At 41.9% G+C, this 24,283-nt stretch overlaps 1 protein-coding gene across 2 annotated transcripts; it reads left to right on the top strand.

Moving 5' to 3' along the window:
* Nucleotides 1–3,753: 3,753 nt before the first annotated feature.
* Nucleotides 3,754–23,759, top strand: phf20b (PHD finger protein 20, b). 2 transcript variants are annotated; one of them, XM_029719501.1, is made up of 19 exons: nucleotides 3,754–3,881; nucleotides 11,429–11,533; nucleotides 11,640–11,811; nucleotides 15,146–15,230; nucleotides 15,336–15,412; nucleotides 15,499–15,922; nucleotides 16,226–16,303; nucleotides 16,409–16,531; nucleotides 16,853–16,912; nucleotides 17,011–17,259; nucleotides 18,964–19,101; nucleotides 19,218–19,301; nucleotides 19,542–19,694; nucleotides 19,982–20,151; nucleotides 20,287–20,386; nucleotides 20,485–20,680; nucleotides 20,818–21,280; nucleotides 21,416–21,620; nucleotides 21,794–23,759. In XM_029719501.1, the coding sequence occupies exons 2-19, from the start codon at nucleotides 11,451–11,453 to the stop codon at nucleotides 21,937–21,939; spliced, it is 3,006 nt and encodes a 1,001-aa protein (XP_029575361.1). In that variant the 5' UTR covers nucleotides 3,754–3,881; nucleotides 11,429–11,450; the 3' UTR covers nucleotides 21,940–23,759. The 2 variants fall into 2 exon arrangements, with proteins under 2 accessions (XP_029575361.1, XP_029575360.1); XM_029719500.1 differs by having other exon boundaries at nucleotides 16,226–16,309.
* The last annotated feature ends 524 nt before the right edge of the window (nucleotides 23,760–24,283 follow it).

Below are 24,283 nucleotides of genomic sequence, written 5' to 3'. Positions count from 1 at the left end.
CATATAGAGATATAAGAGGTGTGATCGTGAGAAGAGGGACAAATGCGTGAGAGTTGGCAGCTCTGATTACATCTCCATCTAGTTGTCGCGTTAGGGATAACAGTTGTTGACAACTTTAGCATTTTAGCTAAACCTAACAATTTTCCTAACCTTAAACTCAGTCTCCTAACCTACAACGTTAATTCTCCTAACCTGCTATCTAAACAAACCACCAGTGCCGATAAACCATCAGCATCACCACAAGACCTGGCACGATTTAACCGGGGTTTATGATCGCAAAGTTGGTAGTGTTAGCAAGGAAATCTGTTCTAATTAAATGAAAGCTATACTGCTCTCTGGTGGACAGAAGTGTTAGATCATTTGTTTACATGTAGACCTAGGTGTCTGAATAGGGCGTTGGGCCACCTCGAGCCGCCAGTACTGCTTCAATGCACCTTGGCATATATTATAGGGGTGGTTACAAAAGTATCAGTACTGGGTGAGCTCCATATGTGAGCGCACCATGGTGGCTTTGGGTTACAATGTGCTAATATGTCTGTATGCGCCTACTGAAAAAGCAGACGATCATTTATCGTGGTAAAAAAAACGCTCTGATTGGCTTTGTAAGTAATACCGGTAAAATAAGCCATTTCAACCATGTCTGCATCAAATAGGGCCTATGTACGCTGCTGAGACAAGTTCGTTTAAAAAATGTTCATGGTGACAGCGATTCAAACAACAGCGCCCCAAAACAAGTCCACTTCGAAGCAAAAACTGAAAGGTCAATTCATGTGCTTTGCATTGCTGAGAATACACTTGGGTTATTCCTAATGTTTTCATTGTTATTCTGTTTCTTATTATTGGGGGTGCGATTTTGAGGGACGGGAGTAGATTAGTAACATAGTTATTAAAACACATTTTTCATATCATTTATTGTGGAAAAACCTTAGAGAAATAGTTGTTCTGTTCATAAATATGGATTCCCCCTGTTAAGAAACGTACCGCAAGAGACACTTGTCAATGTTCAGATTGAGCGTTGGGGCTCTTAACAAAACTACCCAGTATAGAAGACCCCTTCAACCAGTGACTCTTATGGGTAATGCAGTGGTCACCGACTGGTCGATCAACAAATATTTCTGTAAAAAACCCAACGATAAAGCCTTGTGTTTAAAATATGTTTTATTATACTCAAGAAAAATATAAACACAATATGCAAAAATGTCAAAGATGTTGCTGAGTTACAGTTCATATAAGTAAATCAGTCAATTTTAAATAAATTCATTAGGCCCTAATCTATAGATTTTACGATACCTTTAAAAAAAAAGGTAGCGCGTGGATCAGAAAACCAGTCAGTATCTGGTGTGACCACCATTTGCCTCATTCAGCATGACACGTCTACTTCGCATAGAGTTGATCAGGCTGTTGATTGTGGTCTGTGGAATGTTGTCCCACTCCTCTTCAATGGCTGTGCAAAGTTGCTGGATATCGGCAGGAACTGGAACACTTTGTTGTACATGTCAATCCAGAGCATCCCAAACATGCTCAATGGGTGACATATCTGGTGAATATGAAGGCCATGGAAGAACTGGGACATTTTCAGCTTCCAGGAATTGGACACAGATCCTTGCGACATGGAGCTGTGCATTATCATGCTGAAACATGAGACAATGGCGGCGGATGAATGGCACGGCAATGGGCCTCAGAATCTCATCACAAAATCTCTGTGCATTCAAAATTCCATCAATAAAAGGCTATTGTGTTTGTTGTCTGTAGCTTATGCCTGCCTGCCTGCCCATACCATAACCCCACCACCACGGGGCACTCTGCTCACAACGTTGACATACGCAAACTGCTCGCCCACACGGCGCCATACACATGGTCTTTGGTCGTGATGGTTGGACGTACTGCCAAATTCTCTAAAACTACGTTGAAGGTGGCTTATGGTAGAGAATTAAACATTAACATTTTCTGGCAAGAGCACTGATGGACATTACTGCAGAAAGCATGCCAATTGCAAGCTCCCTCAACTTGAGACATCTGTGGCATTGTTGTGTGACAAAACTGCACATTTTAGTGGCCTTTTATTGTCCCCAGCACAAGGTGCAACTGTGTAATGATCATGCTGTTTAATCAGCTTCTTGATTTGCCACACCTGTCAGGTGGATGGATTATTTTGGCAAAGGAGAAATGCTCACTAACAGAGATTTGAGAGAAATTAGCTTTGTGCCAATGGAACATTTCTGTGATCTTTTATTTCAGCTCAGGAAACATGGGACCAACACTTTACATGTTGCCTTTATATTTTTGTTCAGTGTAGCTTCACACTGTTGGTGGTAGGTGCACTTGATTCAGCGGCCCGAGCGTTGGGAAGGCAAAGTGTTCCCATATTTAACCATTTCATGTGTCTGAAGGTAGAACTCTGCCTACCCAGCAGGCCCAGTGAGCAAATCAAGTGCACCTAAAGGCCTACCGCTGGCCAATCCGATAGCTCAGATCACTGTTGTCCGTAGTTTCCTTGAGCCATACACTGTAAAAATAAGTTTCGAGAGCATAGCAAAGTTAATACTGTGAGATTTCAAAACTTTTAAAACCATGAGGAGAGAGAGACTCAACAAATACAGTAAAGAGCTGCTGTTTTTATGAGTAAGTTTAAGTTGTTATTCAGTACTGTCAACACATTTATTTATTTATTATTCCATAACCAGCACTGCAGCTGCAATGAATGAGTATAGCAAAGTTTTACGATAAGCTTGCGTTGTTATTATTAGTGGTGTGTGTCTTTTTTAACTTTCTCTGGTCATAGGAGTAACATGAATTGGTGCGTGAGGCAGAAATAATGCAGTGCGACTTGAAATTCACCAATAGCTGGAAGACTGTCCCCTTTCCTCAGTGGAGGCAGAGAGAGTGGAGGCAGCCTCACCGCTGCTCCCTCCTTCCCCTCAGACTGACCATGAGATGCAGGCCATCAGTCCAGTAAAAAGTAATATACAAATGATCTATTACCAGTGTGATCATTTACCAAATGTTTTAACATATAATGTCAAAATGTTCTGAGAAGAACAACATTGGCAGGGCAATTCAAGCATAGCCAATATGCAGTGATGACGTATTGGACCTATAGCCTACTGCACAAACCTCATTGCTAGGGAACTGTATTTCATTGTTCATGTTGCATAGGCTTACGTTATTTAAGTCATGTTTTAGCTGTAGAGCTCGGTTTGCATTTTGACTCAAAGTGATCTTGACTCGGTTGATGACCAGAGCCGCCAGATCCCTCACTTAGTCAAGTATTTCCTTTATTTTGGCAGTTACCTGTACATGCACAATGTAAAACACAACTTACTCAAATTATGACTACTGAATTTCAATTAAAGAGGACATAAAAAACATTATAGTTCAAGTGTAGGACTAAGGTAAACATACTTTTTCTTAAGGTCTTGATAGGTTCATCATGCCATCTACCAAAGCCTGTACAGTAGTACAGTGGAATATTTTAGCACAAAGGGGAATTAAAATGGAATAGAAAAGTAAACTAAACAAATGTATGGATCATCATTACTGTGTAACCTATATTTTCTATCTCTCTCTTCTCTGAGACAAAAATAATTAGAGCAAGCAATGTGAACCTCCCTAGAAAAAATCTTAATTCTCTACAAAAAGATACATTTCATAATAGAAAGAAATCGAACATTCTAGATCCACTTCTTGTTCTTGAGCTAGGAGGCAGACAGGGGGGAATAGCAGTTGCGCACGCGCAGAGGTTCGCTACTTAGTAACGGAGGCCGAGCTCTCCGAGTGTGGACGAGAAACAAACTGCGTTGGCTGAGAAGCACGTTGCTCCAAGGAAGGACTTGCAAGTGAAGTAGGCTTCATCCACGAGAAGAAACAACAAGGAGCTCGAGGTAAGCGTCTAGTTTCTTTGTAATGTAAATATGTATTACACAATGTATAATATAAATGTTAAACTACAATGACATGTGTTTTGGTGGCAGACATGATTCTTCTGTGGATATTAAACTTGTCCGCACGCGTGCGGAATGTCCTGTTTCATGATGGAGTATTGTTAGCTAATCTAACGTTTGCTAGTTACAGCAAAATAATTTGTTTAGGTTAAAGTTGCTCAACTCAAGTGAAGCATCGAATTGCATTGATTTTTGTTTGCGGCATGTTGCAACTCTTCTTCAGATATGGAGAGTTTTCTGTGTGTTCCCGAGCCGTGGTTAATTGCTTACTCCGCAACTAGACAGTACAGCAGAAGCAGGTCTACAAGGCCCGGGCAAAGTAAATAGCTAATTGACAGCGGCTGCGTCCTATGAAATGTCTATCTTCGTATCTGTCATCAGCTTCTACCCAATGAGCTTATTCGACATTGGGGGCAGCTGCATTAGCAAAACGCTGAGACTAGCTTTTTGTTTTTACATAATTATGGTTTTCACTGTTTCACATAATTACGTGATGAGTTTAACGTTAGTGAAGAAAGCGTTATTTGTAAAGGAAAAAAAAAAATAGTGCGGCCGTTCTGTCGACGTTGCACGCACGTTTCATCCGCGAGCTTGTTGAGTCAGATAATTATATAATCTGATCTGTCGCTGTTTTTGATAACTCAGATTTATTAAAACACGCTATTTAACGTCATCTTAAATGCGCTGTATAATTTCATTTTTAATTTTTTTTTCTCACCAAATGAATTTTGTTAGAGTTTCTGAGAATGTAAACAACATTGGAACTCATTGTGCGCCATTTGCGTTACTTTTGTCAGGCATGTTCTGTCTATCACTCAATGCTGCGCATGTCATAAAAATCTACAGAGGCCTATCATGGCCAGTTTGAGTGATTTGCTGCTTTATAAATACTAGCAGAATGTTGTTACTTTCTATTCCTCAAAATTAATTTTATTCCGGTCATGTCAATGCTTAAAATGGCTAAGCATCATTCATGCACACATTCAAATCAGTGTCAGAATTAGCTATACAGTATTGGTCTCCAACTGAAGGTGTCAGTTGTACCGAAAAAAGGAAATCCAACAGTCAGTAGACCCACTGTGGGTGTTATGAAAGTATTGTTTATGCTAAAATTAAACCAAGTAGCTTTTCATTATAGATGTTATATTGGATTGTTTAAACTATTTCCCTGCTGACATGAGAGAGGAGGATTTTCTTTTTTGTTGTTGATGTTGAAGCCTATCAGCTGGCATTCTCCACTATTTATGGCCTGATTGCACAACCATCTTCCTCTTGCTGAAATAAGGTCTAGTCGGCATCTTTGGGAAAATATATTTGATTTGATGACTTTGAAATGAAAATGATTTTGATTTGGTGCAGCAGTTGAATGGGGTATTCAGTCTGAAATGAAGAGTAACGATAAGTGCTGTTTTAGTTCTCTGCTGACAGTATCATCTGAGCCCAGACAGACATTCCCAGACTCAAATGAGTCAATAAGGCTGCATTTATACAGGCAGCCCAATGTTGACCTCCAATAATTTGACTTTTGACCAATCACATCAGATCTTTTCACATCCGATCGTTTTCAGAGCTAATCTGATTGGTCCAAAGACCAATTAGTGAAAAAAGATCAGAATTGGGCTACCTGACAAGCGCAGCCAAATGCATGCTTTAGTTCTGCTTATAACCCCAGTAACACCTCGATCACACTGACAGCGTCATTGTGTTTTGATACACCAGAAGTACATTCATTTCCAATGGAATGCTGCGTTTGCCTTGCAACATTGCATTGCAGAGGTTGCAGTGCATTCTGTGTGGTGCATACGTTGGATTTATCGAACCTATGCGTAGACGGCTTGACAGAAATGGTAGTAAGAGGTGATTGTTGAACTTTTGTTGCACACACATCCAGATGATGCTGTGTACCATTTTGCCCAATGACTCTGTAGGTGTGATCAAGGCGTAAGCAGTGTCAAATTACACTTTAGCTAATAGCATGGGAGTACTGTGTTATTTTGGAGGGTAAAAGTGCTGATCACAGCTATTCCTATGTGTTGTGCTGTTAAAAATTGGAGAAGAAAGTTGCTATTGGGGTAGTAGTTAGGAATGTGCATCTTTCCCTTTCAAGATGCTTATCTAGAAACATGGGCTCCGATACCATACAATAACGATACGTTTTAGTTTGAAATGATTCAGTACGATTCGATGCACTAGGGCTGGGCAGTATACTGTATCTACCGGTATTGATGCACGGACCGGTTTGGGTTTTTACTTCACCTTCTATAACAGTATTTGAGTGTTTGGTTTGTTAAATGTGAAACGGCATGTGTAACGTCCATTTTTATAGTTTACTTTGCTACTTTGAGTCATTTCTCTCTGCTCGCTTTCCACACAGACCTAGCCCCGCCCCCTGTCACTCAAGGAGTGCATTTGTTCCTCGACCACAACACTTGCGCTCAGTCTGTATGGTCAATGCTGTACATGCAACAATGTTGAAAACAATGCTCTTTTCCCTTAGCTTTTTAATATACATCCACTAGTGTTTTATAATTACACTATTTGTTACATCTGCAAAAAATAGTTGGTATTTTCTTGCCAAGTTATTCTTAAATCGTGTTCGCTGCTAATCGCTAGTTAGTTAGCTGGCTGGCTAGCTAGCTAATAAATGTACTGAGTCAGAGCAAAGGTAACTAGCTAAACAACCGGATAATACCAGTGATGGTGTAAACCTAAATCAGCATGTTTGTGCAACCGTATCTTCTAAATCAAAGAGGAATATGCAAAGCATAAGTATGTTAGCGTCATGAAGTAGCTAAGGGAACATTCAATGTAGCCAAAGATTATAGGAAACACTTATCAACACTTTGGTTCCTACCCTGCCACAATAACTCCTCCCTGGCATTTTAATTTGTTGTCATGTCAAACACAGTGCCCATTATTATACACTGTGCCCACATATTCTAACTATAGAATTAGAATAATCATTCTATTTCCATGATTCCAACAGTTCACCAAGGTGTTTTGCTCTAAATCTCAAGTCAAATCAAAATGGCAACATTTGGTAAAAAACAAGGCCTAGATTGTTTGCCCATATCGTGCAGCCATACGTGGCAGTGAGGAAACGATCTCAAATGAGTGCAGGAAATGGAGAAATTGAAAATACTGAATTATTTTTTGTTGTTTTGTCTCCCCACTTTGGTTCTGAAATCACCATCACCCACTAATGAACTGGTCATTTTGTCAGATTAAGTGTTTGAGCTAGTAATGTATCAATATTTATTGTTTACAAATTAGTTATGACATGGGCAGTGAATATAGATAGCACAATTTTGGATTTCATCCCCATCTCAAAATCGAATGTTTGTGACCGGTTGAAAGTTTTTACGGAGAGCTTCTCTTCTCCTCTCACTGCGGCCATGAAGTGCGCTTCGCAAAAGTGATTGTTCTTTATGGAATTATCAACTTTACACTATGTATAAAAAACGACTTTATTTAACTTTAAAGAAACTATTGCTGTTGGTGAACCTGAACAATCAAAATAACATCTATTTTAATCCCTGTTCAGCAGATGGCCTACATCCAAATCAGAATTGTATCCAGTAGCACATTTTTATTCCAGTAAAACACCATTTTCAACAGCGCATAGATAACAACCTAGCGAATTACATAGGCTTTATTAGAGTCGCAACCTAAAGCCACCCAAGCCATTTTAGCATTTGAGATGTGCAAGATCAGGAACAGGCCGCCTACCTTGCTTTGGTCAGCATGTGAAAACTGGGCACTGTTTGACTAGGCTACTGATATTGCCTGTGGTTGTTTGGCAAGCATGCAACATCGCTTGTAGATCAATGACTGTCAATGCAGTTACATCAGGCCATGCTCCAGGATGACATGCAACTAGTATTGCTTTAGAGCCTTAACAACATAAGGTATATTGTCCTACTGCTGTTCAAATGTACAAGAATGTACAGTGCATTCGGAAAGTATTCGGACCCCTTCACTTTTTCCACATTTTATGTTATGGCCTTATTCTAAAATTGATTAAATTAATGTTTTTCTCATCAATCTACACACAGAACCCCATAATGACAAAGCGAAAACAGGTTTTATACATTTTAGCAAATGTATAAAAAATAGCAAATACCTTATTTACATAAGTATTCAGACCATTTGCTATGAGACTCAAAATTTGAGCTCCAGTGCATCCTGTTTCCATTGATTATCCTTGATGTTTCTACAACTTGATTGGTGTCCACCTGTGGTAAATTCAATTGATTGGAAATGATTTGGAAAAGCACACACCTGTCTATATAAGGTCCCACAGTTGACAGTGCGTGTCAGAGCAAAAACCAAGCCATGAGGTCGAAGGAATTGTCCATAGAGCTCCAAGACAGGATTGTGTCATCCAAAACATTTCTGCAGCATTAAAGGTCCCAAAGATCACAGTGGCCTCCATCTGGAAGAAGTTTGGAACCACCTAGACTTTTCCTAGAGCTGGCCGCCCGGCCAAACTGAGCAATTGGGGGAGAAGGGCCTTGGTCAGGGAGGTGACCAAGAACCCGGTGGCCGCTCTGACAGAGCTCCAGAGTTCTTCTGTGGAGATGGGAGAACCTTCCAGAAGGACAACCGTCTCTGCAGCACTCTACCAATCAGGCCTTTATCATAGAGTGGCCAGACAGAAGATACTCCTCATTAAAAGGCACATGACAGCCCGCTTGGAGTTTGCCAAAAGGCACCTGAAGGACTCTGACCATGAGAAACAAGATTCTCTGATTTGATGATGCTAAGATTGAACTCTTTGGCCTGAATGCCAAGCATCATGTCTGGAGGAAACCTGGCACCATCCTACGGTGAAGCATGGTGTTGGCAGCATCATGCTGTGGGGATGTTTTTCAGAGGCAGGGACTTCAGGATCGAGTGGAAAGATGAACGGCGCAAAGTACAGAGAGATCCTTGATGAAAACCTTATCCAGAGCGCTCAGGACTTGAGACTAGAGCGAAGGTTCACCTTACAGCAGGACAACGACTCTAAGCACACAACCAAGATAACGCAAGTCTTTGAATGTCCTTGAGTGGCCCAGCCAGAGCCCAGACTTGAACCCGATCAAACATCTCTAGATGGACCTGAAATAGCTCTGCAGCAACGCTTCCCATCCAACCTAACAGAGCTTGAGAGGATCTGTGGAGAAGAATGGGAGAAACTCCCCAAATACAGGTGTGCCAAGCTTGGTGTCATACCCAAGAAGACAGGCTGTAATCGCTGCCAAAGGTGCTTCAACAAAGTACTGAGTAAAGGGTCTGCATACTTATGTAAATGTAATATTTCAGTTTTTTTTTTTTAATTAATCTGCAAAACGTTCTAAACCAGTTTTTACATTGTTATTGTGTGTAGATTAATGAGTGGGGGAAAAAAACATCAATTTCAGAATAAGGCTGTAATGTGAAAAAGTGAAGGTGTCTGAATACTTTCTGAATGCACTGTACACAACTGTCATTTTGCACACGAAAGCACATGATAGGAAGGTCACATGACCTACAAGCGCAATGGTCAGAAGACTCTGAAGCTCCTGCTGACAATTCCTCATTCTATATTGTATTCAGGTTATCTACTTCAACTATTTATACTTTCTAGTTTAAAAGTCGGTGGAAATGTCTGGGGTCAAGAACAAATGGGTTCGCCTACCAAAATGGCAACCTCAACGCTACAAGTTACTACTGATGCTAGCTTTAGCAATGCCATTTCGCTAGCTTTAGCTGAACAACAAGACCGGATGGAGGCGGTGGTTCAACGTGCTGTTGGTGCAGCAATTCAAGGAGTAAGGGAACAAGTTGCTACCTTGCAAGATAAGTTGGACACCCACATAGGATCAGTTCGAGCGCTAATAGAAAAGGTGGATCGCATTCAGACTGAGGCAAGGGGTCTAAAAAGGGATGTGAACCTCTGGACTTTGGAACTTGAGAAGATGCGGTTCAAAATGGCGTCGTTTGAGGATCAACACAGACACAACGTGAGGGTCTCTGGGATTGCTACAAAACGGGAGGGAGGTGATGCAATTGCTTTCCTGCAAGAAATCCTTCCCAAATGGATTCCGTCACTTGGTGGTACTACGATTCAAATGGAACGGGTCCACAGGGTCTACAACCAAAATGCAAAGGACAACCCCCAGACCATGGTCTTCAATGTTTTCAGATACCAAGACAACATTCTACAAGGAGCCTGTAAAGCAAGAAAGAATGCGACCATCCAAGATGCCTGGAGAACCATACCTTGTTATGCGGACTACAGTACCTTCACAAATCAGCGAAGAAAAGCATTTGCAGATGTCCAGAGGGAATTGTACTCGTAGGGCATACCCTCTTTTCTGCCACCCTGCAACTTACTTTCAATGGTGAGCAGCTCTCCTTCACCTCGGCAAAAGAGGCAGTGGAGTTTCAGAAATGTCTTCCCGGCGACAGGTCTACAGGCTCCCCCACAAAGAGTGCTTTCCGTTACGGAAGTCCAGGAAGGGCCTGGACAGCAGTATGCAACTGGGCACTAAAGATGCAGCTAACCGGCTAGCTAACGTTTAGTTGACTACTCAACTTTTATCCATCTTTGTTTTGGACAGGAACTTCTGAGTACCGGGACTGAATAAAATCTATTCCAATCAGGTTATCCAAACAAAACAACTAAAAAGTAGAAAAATGAAAGGCGATATAGTCAAGAGAAATTACACTTGAAGCTGTGAAGCCAAACTGGAAAACAGAACAGTGGTTTAGGGAAATAGGGACACGTTAAGTGATTTAACGTTAATCACCCCAAAAGCTAGCAACATCAATCTCTACTAATCACGTTAACTTCAACATACCTCCATTTAAATATCTTTGAAACGTTAGGTAGTCCGAAGATTGCAAATCCATGAGTTCAAACAGTGAAAACATTACCATATTTTATTATAATACGATAATAATAAATTACATCAAATAATGCGTCCAAAATAAAGTCAACATGTTGAACCAGCCTCCAGCTCCGCTAGCCAGCGGATGTTAATCCTGGAGCTAAGGATTAATTGATGCACTCCCATCTTAAACATTTGAATCAGGGACCGATGCGTATTGGTGAACTGTTCCATCACTATTAGTAGTTCTATGTAATTACGAGACACCAGTCAGCAGGTTTACTGAGACTGAAGGACCAGGGAGATGGATGCTCTGCTAGATTGGGGTGCTGGATGGCAGTACATGCAGAACTGATTTCAACCATTAGTCAGACACCTGTTGATTTCTGAATTGGCCCTAGTGACTTGGATGATCAACAGACGTATAGTACGTTTTCAGTTGAGTGATGTCAGCAAATGGTGCTTCAAAGATGGGGTGTCTTCATAACTCCAGACTGTTTTTGTTTTCCTGTTGAAATTATACAATGTGCTGGTGTGGCAATGAGCTTCCTGCAGTTGTCATGGCCAGTTCATGTGGAGATTTGACATAATGCTAGTCTCTTGTTTTGATGTTCTTCTGCTGTTCTACAGGTAGGCCTTGAATGTGTCCATAATGACCAAGACTCCTCCCGACAGAAGAGGGATCACCTTTGAGGTGGGAGCACAACTGGAGGCTCGTGACAACCTGAAGAACTGGTCAGTGTCATTTCCAACTGTCTGGCCAGGTTTCTAATGTTCATGTCCTATTGTTCTTGTAAACCATGATCGGTCTTATTGAACATCCTAACTCTCTACTGCTCAGGTACCAGGCCAGCATAGAGAAGATAGACTATGAGGACGAGAAGGTTCTGATCCACTACCGTCAGTGGAGCCACCGCTATGACGAGTGGTTTGACTGGACCAGCCCCTACCTGAGGCCCCTGGACAGGATCCAGTTGAGGAGAGCGGGTCTGCAGGACAAACGGCCCAGCCCGGTGAGGGACTAGTACTCTGACATATGTTGTTACCCTAGACCAGTTGTTCCCAAATCTTTTTTATAGTCCCGTACCCCTTCAAACATTCAACCTCCAGCTGCGTACCCCTTCTAGCACCGGGGACAGCGCACTCTCAAATGTTGTTTTTTGCCATCATTGTAAGCCTGCCACACACACTATACAATACATTTATTAAACATAAGAATGAGTGAGTTTGTCACAACCCGGCTCGTGGGAAGTGACAAAGAGCTCTTATAGGACCAGGACACAAATGATAATATAATAGTAATCAATAATTTTGCTCTTTTATTTAGCCATCTTACATATAAAACCTTAGTTGTTCATCAAAAATTGTGAATAACTCACCACAGGTTAATGAGAAGGGTGTGCTTCAAAGGATGCACATAACTCTGCAATGTTGGGTTGTATTGGAGAGAGTCTCCGTCTTAAATTTTTCCACACATAGTCTGCCTGTACTTTTCATGCTCGTGAGGGCCGAGAATCCACTCTCACATAGGTATGGGGTTGCAAAGGGCATCAGTGTCTTAACAGCGCGATTTGCCAAGGCAATAAACTCTGAGCGCAGCCCTATCCAGAAATCTGGCAGTGGCTTCAGATTTAAAATCAAATTCACAGAATCACTTGTTGCAATTTCGATGAGGCTCTCTTGATCAGATATTGGTAAGTGGACTGGAGGCAGGGCATGAAAGGGTTAACAAATCCAGTTGATTGTGTCGTCCGTTTCGGGGAAGGTCCTGCGTAATTGCGCACCCAGCTCACTTAGGTGCTTCGCTATATCACATTTGACATTGTCCGTAAGCTTGTTAATTTGCACACAAATCATACAATGATGGAAAGACCTGTCTGTTGTCCTTGTTAATGCAGACAGAAAACCGCTCCAACTTAATCATAGCCTCAATTTTGTACATTGAATATAGTTGCGGAGAGTCCCTGTAATCCTAGATTCAGATCATTCAGGTGAGGAAAAAAATCACCCAGATAAGCCAGTCTTGTGAGAAACTCATCATCACGCAAGCTGTCAGACAAGTGAAAATGATGCTTAGTAAAGAGAACTTTAACTTCATTAGGGTAGGGGGCACTATTTTCACCTCTGGATGAAAAGCGTGCCCAAAGTAAACTGCCTGCTATAATTGGTAGATTTGGATAGAAAACACTCTAAAGTTTCCAAAACTGTTAAAATAATGTCTGAGTATAGCAAAACAGATATGGCAGGTGAAAACCTGATAAAAATCCATCCAGGAAGGATTTTTTTTATTTTTGTAGCATTCTATTGAATGCCATTACACTATCCATTGACTTAGGACTCAAATTGAACTTTCTATGGCTTCCACTAGACGTCAACAGTCTTTAGAAATTGTTGCAGGCTTGTATTCTGAAAAATGAGGGAGTAAGACCACTTTGAATGAGTGGACCATTCAGTGTCCCAGAGGTTTTTCATGCACGCAACCGAGAGCACACCTTTCTTGTTTTCCTTTTATATTGACGAAGCTTTTGTCCGGTTGAAATGTTATTGATTATGACTAAAAACAACCTGAGATTGATTATAAACATCGTTTGACATGTTTCTACGAACTTTACTGATACTTTCGGATTTTTCGTCTGTCTGTTGTGACTGCCTTTGAGCCTGTGGATTACTGAACAAAACGCGTGAACAAAACGGAGGTTTTTGGATATAAAGAGGGACTTTATCGAACAAAACAAACATTTATTGAGTAAATGGGAGTCTTGTGAGTGCAACCATACAAAGATCATCAAAGGTAAGTGATTAATTTTATCACTATTTCTGACTAACTCCTTTACTTGGCTGGTAACTGTTTGTAATGCTTTGTCTGCTGGGCGTTGTTCTCAGATAATCGCATGGTATGGTTACGCCGTAAAGCCTTTTTGACACCGTGGTTGGATTAACAAGAAGTTAATCTTTAAACTGATGTATAACACTTGTATGTTGTTATGAATTTTTATAATGAGTATTTCTGTTTTTGAATTTGGCGCTCTGCAATTTCACTGGATGTTGGCCAGGTGGGACAGTAGCGTCCCACACCCCCTAGAGAGGTTCAGCTCGTTTCTCAATTCAAAATACTTTGCCCCTTGATAACCAGCGTATGTTGTGAAAGTGTTACGTGGTCGCTGCCCATGTCATTGAATAATGCAGAAAATACACGAGAGTTCAGGAGCCTTGCTTTAAAAAAATGTAACCATTTTCACTGTAGTGTCCAAAACGTCTTTCAAGCAGTCAGGCATTCCCTTGACAGCAAGAGCCTCTCGGTAGATGCTGCATTGTACCCAAGTGGTGTCGGGAGCAACTGCTTGCACGTGCATTACAGCTCCACTATCTCTCCCTGTCATGGCTTTTGAGCAATCAGTACAAATACCAACACATCTTGACCACAAGTCCATTTGATGTCACAAAGCTGTCCATTACTTTAAAAATACCCATTCATGTTGTCCTGGTTTCTGGTGGTTTGCAGAAGGGGATATCGTCCTTAATTGACCCCCCCCCCCCCATAAATGTAACGGACATATACCAGGAGCTGTCAGGCCCGCCACGTCTGACTAATCCAGCTGTAACGCATATCATTTACTGCCTTGTATGCGAAGCAGTAATTATTTCAAAACATCTCCTGCCATGTTACTGATGCGTTGTGAAACAGTGTTGTTTGATGAAGGCATAGTCTGTATAGTTTTTTGGGCCTCTTCCTGGTAGCAGGAAGAATTAAATCCTCCACAATAGTATGGGGCTTGCCTGTCTTAGCCACTCGGTAGCTCACAATATAAGACGCTTCTAGCCCCTTCTTATTAATGGTATATGTTGCTTTTATGTAAGTCTTACTACTCGAAAGTCGTCTTAAAATCTTGCTCAAACTTCCGTGGCTTAATTTTCTAATTGTCATGTTTTGTTTCTAAATGTCTGCGCAAGAGTGAAGGTTTCCCGCGAGGGTGTAACGGTTAATGTGATTGGATGTTAATTATTTGACTAGGCTACCTGTATTTGACATTGTTATTTTGCTGAACACTAGATGGCTTAATTTTATTTTGGGCAGTGAAACGAGGCTATTCAGGCGAGGGGGGGGACCTCACCCAAATGTATAGCCCCATTGGAAAATATAAATGTACTGTTTGAAAATTGGATATTTTTTATTTTTTTGCGTACCCCCGACGGCATTGTGCGTACCCCAGTTTGGGAATACCTGCCTTAGACGATATCCAGACGTTAACGCAGAAAGCCTATGATTAGACAACGACCACATACAGTCTGGTTGAACTTCATGACTTTGAATATCAGATGAGTGTTTAACTTTTCTTTCCCTTCCAGGTGTTTCGGGTGAATGAGAAAGTCTTGGCCTGTTGGGTAGACTGCCGCTACTATCCTGCTAAGGTTCTGGAAGTCAAAAGAGATGGTCGGTCCTACACTTCCACTGGACAGAATCAATTGTTCAATCAGAAATGCATTACATTCTAGTTACATTGGGTAAACATTCTGACCACGTTTGTTCTCTCTTCAGCTTCCTACACTGTGAAGTTTTTCGATGGAGTAGTCAAGACTCTTAAGGCAACTAAAGTAAAGCCATATAAGAAAGAGGTGAGAGCTCCATGTGATTGTTAGTTCATGGTGTAAGAGGATGGTTGACGGGGTTACCTTACAGTTTTATGTCTCAATGTGAATAGAATGGGAAGGCCAGGGAGAGGGACCGAACTCAAAGTGAGCAGAGCAGTGGAAAAGAGGAGAACGGGAAAGTCCTGAGCGACGAATCCAAAAGCGGCTCTTCAGACCTGGATGGAGAGAGCAACGGAGAGGAAAAGGAGAGAAGAGAAGACGGAGAGGAAAAAACGCTGAATGGCAACTTTGAGACCTGTGGACAGAAAGGGAACCTAAACGGCGAAGAGGGGGAAAAGGGGGCAGGAGGAGGGAAGAGGGAAGGGCCACAAGCCAAAGAAAATGGGCAGGTTGTCCAAACTAAAAAGGAAGATGTGAATGTAGAAGGGGAGCGAGTGATGCGCAGTACCAAACAGCAGGGGAAGACGAAAGAAGAGTGTGCATCGGGACAGAGTCCCCAGCAGCCCAGGGGAAACCGGTACCGACCCTCTGAAGGTATGGAAGTTACTGTAAGGCTTTGACAGTGAAACAATGGAAAACTCCTTAAACATTTCAGAATCATTAGATTGAAATTGAAAGTGTCCCATGGTTGTGCTTAAGTCTTAATGGGAAAGGAAAGATGATAGCTTGGCTTATGGCTTCGCTTTTGTGAAGAACCAGAAAGTTAAATTGAATCGTTGCTTAGAGCGTATTAGGACAGGTTCAGTATCTTGTTGCTTGATGGTTAAGTGGATGAAGTCAACAATGAGGGGAGAATAATGTCTGTCTCACTGACCTTTCGGTTCTTGTTGTATACAGAAAGTCAACGTGAACTGAGGAAGAGGAGGGTGTCTCTTGTACAAATGCCACCACCAAAGAGGAGACGGCCAGACACAAGTAAGGGTCTGCATCTAATCTATGACTTGTTGCTTGTTACTGACATTCAAAGCCCTGTGTGTCCTTCGTTTATAACTCCTGTCCTCTCTGCCCTTCCCTCTCCAGACAGAAACAGCCAGTCTCAGCAAGCAGGATCAGATTCCGTCCCAGCGTCCCCAGCATTAACTCCAGACCAGACGAACACCCAGACACCCACAGACGCTGGTATCGAAGCCCCATCAGATATAGGTAAATAAGATGGAGATGAATATGCTCATAAATAAGACAAGACAAAAGGTGGGTATTTAGGAGACTTCTTGAGCTGTCCTAACAACTTCTGACTATTTGAATACGGGTCAGAGTGCTGATCTAGCATACATTTAGCTTTTTAGATAATAATGAGTACCATAACATGAACAGGGGGGACCTGATCCTAGATCAGCACTCAGACCGAGGCGCTTTATGAATACAGGCCCAGCTCTTACATTGAGATGTGAGATGAAACTTATTTTTATATCTGTCAACTCTGCCAAAAAAGCTACAGTTGATATATTGTATGTCTCTTTACAGAATCAATATTGAAACGCCAAGTCCATCTGCCTACCACCCACAAGTACAGCAGAGAGCCATGTGAGTACAGCCTCATTATCACACACACACACACACACACACACACACACACACAACTTCCATTAAATGACATGTTGTTCCTTGTATCTCTACCTTAGTGTATCGAGTCATCAAAAACCAGCCGCCCCCAATCCTCTCCATTGAACTGGACCACAACCCCTTCAAGTGCAAGGCCCCTGGCTGCCTGAAGTCCTTCCGGAAGGCCTCTCTCCTGCACTACCACGTCAAGTACTACCATGCAGACAGCGAGCACGCCTCTGAGTGCAGCATGCAAACCCGAGCCTCAGAGAAGCAGGTTGGCTCTCAGGAGACACCCAGGAGGAGACGCACCATGTCAGGTTCTATACGTGAGTAGTAGCACTCCGCCCCAGGGATCAACAAACCTCATACCACAGTTACTGTTGAAGTCGGGAAGTTTACATACACTTAGGTTGGGGTCCTTAAAACTCGTTTTTCAACCACTCCACAAATTTCTTGTTAACAAACTATAGTTTTGGCAAGTCGGTTAGGACATCTACTTTGTGCATGACACAAGTAACTTTTCCAACAATTGTTTACAGACAGATTATTTCACTTATAATTCGCTGTATCACAATGCCAGTGGGCCTGAAGTTTACATACACTAAGTTGACTGTGCCTTTTTAAAGAGCTTAGAAAATTCCAGAAAAGGATGTCATGGCTTTAGAACCTTCTGATAGGCTTATTGAATCATTTGAGTCAATTGGAGGTGTACCTGTGGATGTATTTCAAGGCCTACCTTCAAACTCAGTGCCTCTTTGCTTGACATCATGAAAAATCTAAAGAAATCAGCCAATACCTCAGAAAAATAATTGTAGACCTCCACAAGTCTGGTTCATCCTTGGGAGCAATTTCCAAGCGCCTGAGGGTACCATGTTCTTCTGTACAAACAATAGTACGCAAGTATAAACACCATGGGACCACGCAGCCGTCATACCGCTCAGGAAGGAGATGCGTTCTGTCTCCTAGAGATGAACGTACTTTGGTGCGAAAAATGCAAATCAATCCCAGAACAACAGCAAAGGACCTTGTAAAGATGCTGGAGGAAACCGGTACAAAAGTATCTATATCCACAGTAAAGCGAGTCCTATATCGACATAACCTGAAAGGCCGCTCAGCAAGGAAGAAGCTACTGCTCCAAAACCGCCATAAAAAAGCCAGACTACAGTTGGCAACTGCACATAAGGACAAAGATTGTACTTTTTTGGAGAAACTGGTCTGATGAAATAGAACTGTTTGGCCATAATGGCCATTGTTATGTTTGGAGGAAAAAGGGGGAGGCTTGCAAGCGAACAACACCATCCCAACCGTGAAGCACGGGGGTGGCAGCATCATGTTTGCTGCAGGAGGGACTGGTGCACTTCACAAAATAGATGGCATCATGAGGAAGGACAATTATATGGATATATTGAAGCAACATCTCAAGACATCAGTCAGGAAGTTGAAGCTTGGTCGCAAATGGGTCTTCCAAATGGATAATGACCCCAAGCATACTTCCAAAGTTGTCAAAATGGCTTAAGGACAACAATCGCAAAGCCCTGACCCCAATCCTAGAAAATCTGTGGGCAGAACTGAAAAAGCGTGTGTGAGCAAGGAGGCCTACAAACCTGACTCCGTAACACCAGCTCTGTGAGGAGGAATGGGCCAAAATTCACCCAATTTATGGTGGGAAGCTTGTGGAAGGCTACCTGAAATATTTGACCCAAGTTAAACAATTTAAAGGCAATGCTACCAAATACTAATTGTGTGTATGGAAACTTCTGCCCACTGGGAATGTGATGAAAGAAATAAAAGCTGAAATAAAGCATTCTCTCTGCTATTATTCTGACAGGCAGGGAATTTTTACTAGTTTTTCACAATTCCTGACATTTAATCCTGAGTTGAAATGTATTTGTCTAAGGTGTATGTAAACTTCCAACTTCAACTGTACATTATTAACTGACCCAGTTGCTTGTGTGCTGTATATCCATGCATGAACACCAGATGCATCACATTTTATCTCCTCTTCTGTGCATTGCTCCACTGTACCACAGACTCTCCCCTGGGTGACAGACAGGCTGCTAATGGGATGAACCGTCATCGTCGGAGATCACTGAGTGAGAAAAGGAAGGAGAACCAGCAAATCAACAGCAGACCCCATGAAGAAAGAGAATGGAGTGCCAGTGAAACAGGTGAGGGACATTTTATCTCCAATTTTACCATCGCTCTTGACTGAGAATATCAACTTGGGTGTTGAACTACTTTTTATATCCCTGCTTTGCTTACTCAGTTCTTTTGTTTACTTCAGGGGAAAAGATTAGAGAGAAGACGGAAAGAGACTTCATCCTCAATAAACAGAAGAAAATGAAGAAGACCGGGAGGTCCAAGTCAGGTAAAATGTTGTTGTTGACAGAATGAGTGTGTCTGGAGTCTGCCTTTATCAGTTGACAGTACTTCTTTAGTGGAATCTGATTTGCCTAAATCTGTCTGCCTTTAGAAAGCTGGCCACATTCTAACAAAAAATATATTTGCTATGTAATGCTCAGTTAATGTTCCAGATGATTCAGTATTCCACATGAGCTTTGAATGTACTGACCCAGTCTCAAACCTGCATATGCTTTCCCCCTGACAGAGAATACGAATGGTGAGGAGAACATAGGCATCTCCTTACTTAACTCTACTCAGTCCAATCCGAATCTGGTATCCAAATTCTCCCTCTTGCACAAACACAAGTTATCTTACGACTCAAGCCCAGAACACATCACAGATCAGGTGCAAGAGGACGGTGGGTACCAAGACCTTACATCTTCTTTATACTCCTCACTCTGTCCTTTTTGCTTTATTCAGGCTAGCTATTATTCACTATCCTCCTTCCTCTCCACTCAGGCTTGAAGTGGTATCATCATGTTTTAGGGCACTGGTGTTCTCCTATAATAATCAGCTAATTTAAAATCTTTTAAAATGTTAGCCTGAGTGTCAAACTTCAAATGCTTGGCATATTTGTTTTGGGTCCACTCAAAATCAGACAATTTTGTCAACTAAACATGGTTTTGCTTTCGACCCTCTGAATAGATGAAAGTGATTGGTCCACAGTCAGCGCTGAGTGGAGTGATGGGTACATGGAGGCGGAGCTGGATGTGACCACTCCCATGTCAGAACAGAATGTATCCATGGTGACCAAGGGCTCTGACATGGTGCGCTGTGTCTGTGAGGTGGAGGAGGAGAATGATTTCATGATTCAGGTGAGGCTCACCGAGACTCACTTTTAGTCACAGAAGAACCTTTAACACAACACTGTTTTGTTGCTTTTTGTTTTTCACGTGTTTTTGCCATTTCACATATGATTATGCAGTGACAATGTCCTGTCCCTCTCCTAGTGTGATGAATGTCTGTGCTGGCAGCATGGCACCTGCATGGGCCTCTTTGAGCACAATGTGCCTGACACTTATAACTGCTACATTTGCAGAGACCCACCAGGTAATCACACTGTAAACACCTCAATGTAGTATTAGATCTCCAATGGGTTTCCGTTCTTTGACAGTGTACACGAACGTGTATCTTGCCTGTTCTCTCAGCCCAGAGACCGAGCCAGCGTTACTGGTACGACAGGGATTGGCTGAGCAGTGGTCACATGTATGGCCTGTCTTTCCTGGATGAGAACTACTCCCACCAGAACAGGAAGAAGTTAACAGCCACTCACCAGCTCCTGGGTGACGTTCACCATGTCTATGAGGTGCTCAACGGCCTGCAGCTTAAGATGAGCATCCTCCAGTGAGTGCTATGGAAGTTACTGCAAATACTTCCCAAATAAGTAATGTTTCACCATTTTGGGTGTGATTTTGGTTCTTGAATGATCCATCTTCAGTGGCTGTGAATTAGCCCTCACCTCTCTCTATCGTCCTCTACAGGACTCAGACACACTCTGACCTGAAGCTGTGGCGCCAGCCCTGGAAGCAGGAGGAGGAGCTTGGTATGAGCCGCAGTATGGCGACCAGCAGGGCCCCTTCACCTGCAGCCAACGACAGAGAGGTGGGCGACGCACTGAAGGCAATGTCAGTCTCCGCCCCCTCTGGGAAGGCCAAAAGGGTTCAGATGAGCCCAACATCCTTCCAGGACTCAAACGCTTCCTACATCAGCAGTGAGCACTGCTACCAGAAACCGCGAGCGTACTACCCAGCAGTGGAACAGAGGCTGGTGGTGGAGACACGGGGAGGCTCTGAGCTGGAGGACAGCCTGAGGAGCACAGAGAACCTGCTTGAGCTGGAGCAACGCTATGGTGGCCCACTGGACCCAGACAGAGCCAAACTGTACCCCAGCTCCCTGCTGCAGGACCGGGCCAAGATTCACCCCGTTACCCTACAACCAGACAAGGTTTGTACTCTTTCTCTAAAATGATTGTATAGTGAGAAAGTAGTGAGAAACAAGTGGTGAAGAGATGCAAGCTAAAGTAGCTGGATTTATGACAAACCAGTTTCCATGTGATGGCATGTTTTGTTCTTTTTCCAGGGTCTGGATCTGTATAAGAAGCTGTATGTGGGTTGGGAGAGTGAAGTGAAGACTGAAGAGGCTGAGCCCAGCCCAGACATAAAGCCAGACCCAGAAAAAGACAATGTGCTGCATCATCAGTGGCAGATCAACCTTTTGGATCACATAGAGGCCATGCAGAACCAAGTCACACACAGGATGGACCTCATTGAGAAAGAGCTGGATGGTGAGACTTACGCCACACAGATTCTTCTTTATAAAGATACAAAAAAAAAATCCTGTCGAAGAAAGATACATTTCTCATGGATGTAAGGTTTATAGAACTCTTATTTCTTGCTCTTTCGGTCTCCCCTTTTTCTTTTCTTCTACCTCCTGCTCCTTCTGACGATTTATCTGCAGTGTTGGAGAGTTGGCTTGACTACACAGGGGAACTGGAGCCTCCTGACCCGTTGACCCGGCTGCCTCAGCTCAAACACCGTATCAGACAGATGCTCACAGACCTGGGCACGGTGCAGCAGATCTCCCTCTGCTCCTCCAAAACATGAGGGCGCCACTGAGCTCAGCACTTCACCACAGACAGCAGGGCGTAAGCAAGCAATGCTACAGTACAAACGGTTGTTTAGTAGGTTACAGGGACAGAACCGGCTACTACTGATCATTCTAGAATCAACAATCTAAAATGTATGGCATCTTGCAACAGTGATACAGGATAGATTGGACTACTTTTCTGAAATGAAAGAAAAATATGAACATAACGATGTTCAGCGCTTTGATTGTAAGTTAACCCCTCCTAATGTAGTTCTTGTAAAAATTATTAATACTTGCTTTTTTTTTGCTAAAATAATCTCTGCTTTTTGATTAAAGTCAATGAATGGATTTGCTAAAAGGTTCAAATGAGGTTGAAATGTAGGCCACCAAAGGCTTCATTCTACTGTAATTCTATTAAGATTTGTATAACCGTACCAATGTTTGTTCAATGTAAGCAAATAGGATTTGATGTAGATATGTTCAAGTTTCAAATGCATATTTTGGATCAGGGTTGCAGTTAAATGCATATTTTTAAATGGCTTAATAATGATGTGTTTTAAGATCATAAAAAAATAAGTATTGAAAAAGAGCGAAAGATCCTTTTTAAAGGGAGGGAAACTATTTTCATATTTGCAAATAAATATTGTCCTGTCTTTTGAACTAGTCCAGAATGTTCTGGAAGTTAATAAATGTTCCCTTCCTCATAAAATTGATGTAATATAGTACGAGTTATTCTTTAGAGTACATTGTTTGCAAAAGCCTCAATATTGGCAAACTAGATTTTGTAAATTGTAATATTTCTCAGATATTTAGTTGTGATGTTTGCTTTTTTGTATGTTAGAGAAGTCAATCTTACTGGTTAAGTATCCATATTTCATGTTTTTCCATGTGGGCGCTGTGCTCTTGTCTTTATATTTATTGTGATTCAGAATTTAATTCATGATTTTGCATTTTTTATTCTTTGTCACACAGTAAGTAATGTGTATGGTGCATAGAGTATAGGACTGTCACAGTATATTTAGTACTGCAATACGCAGTACGTGGCCTGTACGCTAGTGAAGGATGGGTCAGGTTTTTGTTCACCCGCAATTTCTAAGGACTCATCCGCTATTGCTAATAACCCATCTATAACCACCCGACTGTGGTAATGAGTAAATCTGAGACCCGCACCTGACCCTAACCTGTAACTATAGAAAAATGTGTAGGTCCCTTTTTCTCTTGAACAATTACATTTTTCTTAAACATTTCTTGATTTATTTATTGAACATTTAGGCCTATTGAATAGTAGCCTAATGTTTTGTAGATTTTTTTTTTTTCTCCCCCAAACAGTAGCCTAAATTGGCACCTTGCGCAAACTTATGCACTATTGCTCGATTTAAAATAACTTCAACGTAGCCTATAGATATGAATTATACATTTATGAATTATTTCTTTGCATGTGAAATGGGTATTGGACATCTGACTTTATTTTGACCCATTTCCGAATTCTTTGTTGTCCCTTACTGTTTCAATGGTTAATATTTTATTTCAGCTGTACGTTGGCATACAGTGTCAGACTTATCAATGTATGTGTTTTGTTTTTTTTATTACTTAGATTGTTTTTCAAGAGTTCTGAGATTTAGCTTTACCCAGAGGCCAACACTAGAATTGTGCTATTTTCCCTTGCAAAAAAAGATTGCAGTTTTTAAACTAGTAAAAGTGCAGTAACTACAGTCAACTGTGGTATTTTGGATGCAGCATACTGCACTGGAACTGCAATCTTTTTTTCATAAGGGTTTGTTTAAGAAATAATTATTTCAGATTTCCATGCAAGAAAATAAACCAGCTTTATCTAAATTACCTGTTATCTGTATGTTGTTACTCTTGAGATATGGTGGTGAATGAATCAGACTAATACACTATATACAAAGTAAATTAGTGGATTTGGCCATTTCAGCCACACCCGTTGGTGTATTAAATTGAGCACACAGCCATGCAATCTCCGTAGACAAACATTGGCAGTAGAATGGCCTTGCTGAAGAGCTCAGTGACTTTCAACGTGACACCGTCATAGGATGCCACCTTTCCAACAAGTGAGTTCGTCAAATTTCTGCCCTACTAGAGCTCTCTGGTTCAATTGTAGCCGCACACAAGCCTAAGATCACCATGTGCAATGCCAAGCATCAGCTGAAGTGGTGTAAAGCTCACCGCCATTGGACTCTGGACCAGTGAAAATGGTGTTCTCTGTAATGATGAATCACGCTTCACCATCTGGCAGACCGACGGACTAATCTGGCTTTGGCGGATGCCGGGAGAACGCTACCTGCCCCAATGCATAGTGCCAACTGTAAAGTTTGGTGGAGGATGAATAATAGTCTGGGG

This window comes from Salmo trutta, chromosome 28, assembly GCF_901001165.1.
Source record: "Salmo trutta chromosome 28, fSalTru1.1, whole genome shotgun sequence".
Lineage (NCBI taxonomy): Eukaryota > Metazoa > Chordata > Actinopteri > Salmoniformes > Salmonidae > Salmo > Salmo trutta.
Note: the sequence above shows the minus strand (reverse complement) of the source record. Positions and strands in the feature narration are given on the sequence as shown.

Bases quoted from the DNA above. Each gene is read 5' to 3' on its own strand.
- phf20b (XM_029719500.1), top strand. From the start codon at position 11,451: ATGACCAAGACTCCTCCCGACAGAAGAGGGATCACCTTTGAGGTGGGA. The intron at 16,532-16,852 runs GTAAATAAGATG...GTCTCTTTACAG, and splicing joins CGAAGCCCCATCAGATATAG to AATCAATATTGAAACGCCAA. The intron at 20,152-20,286 runs GTGAGGCTCACC...TCCCTCTCCTAG, and splicing joins AGAATGATTTCATGATTCAG to TGTGATGAATGTCTGTGCTG.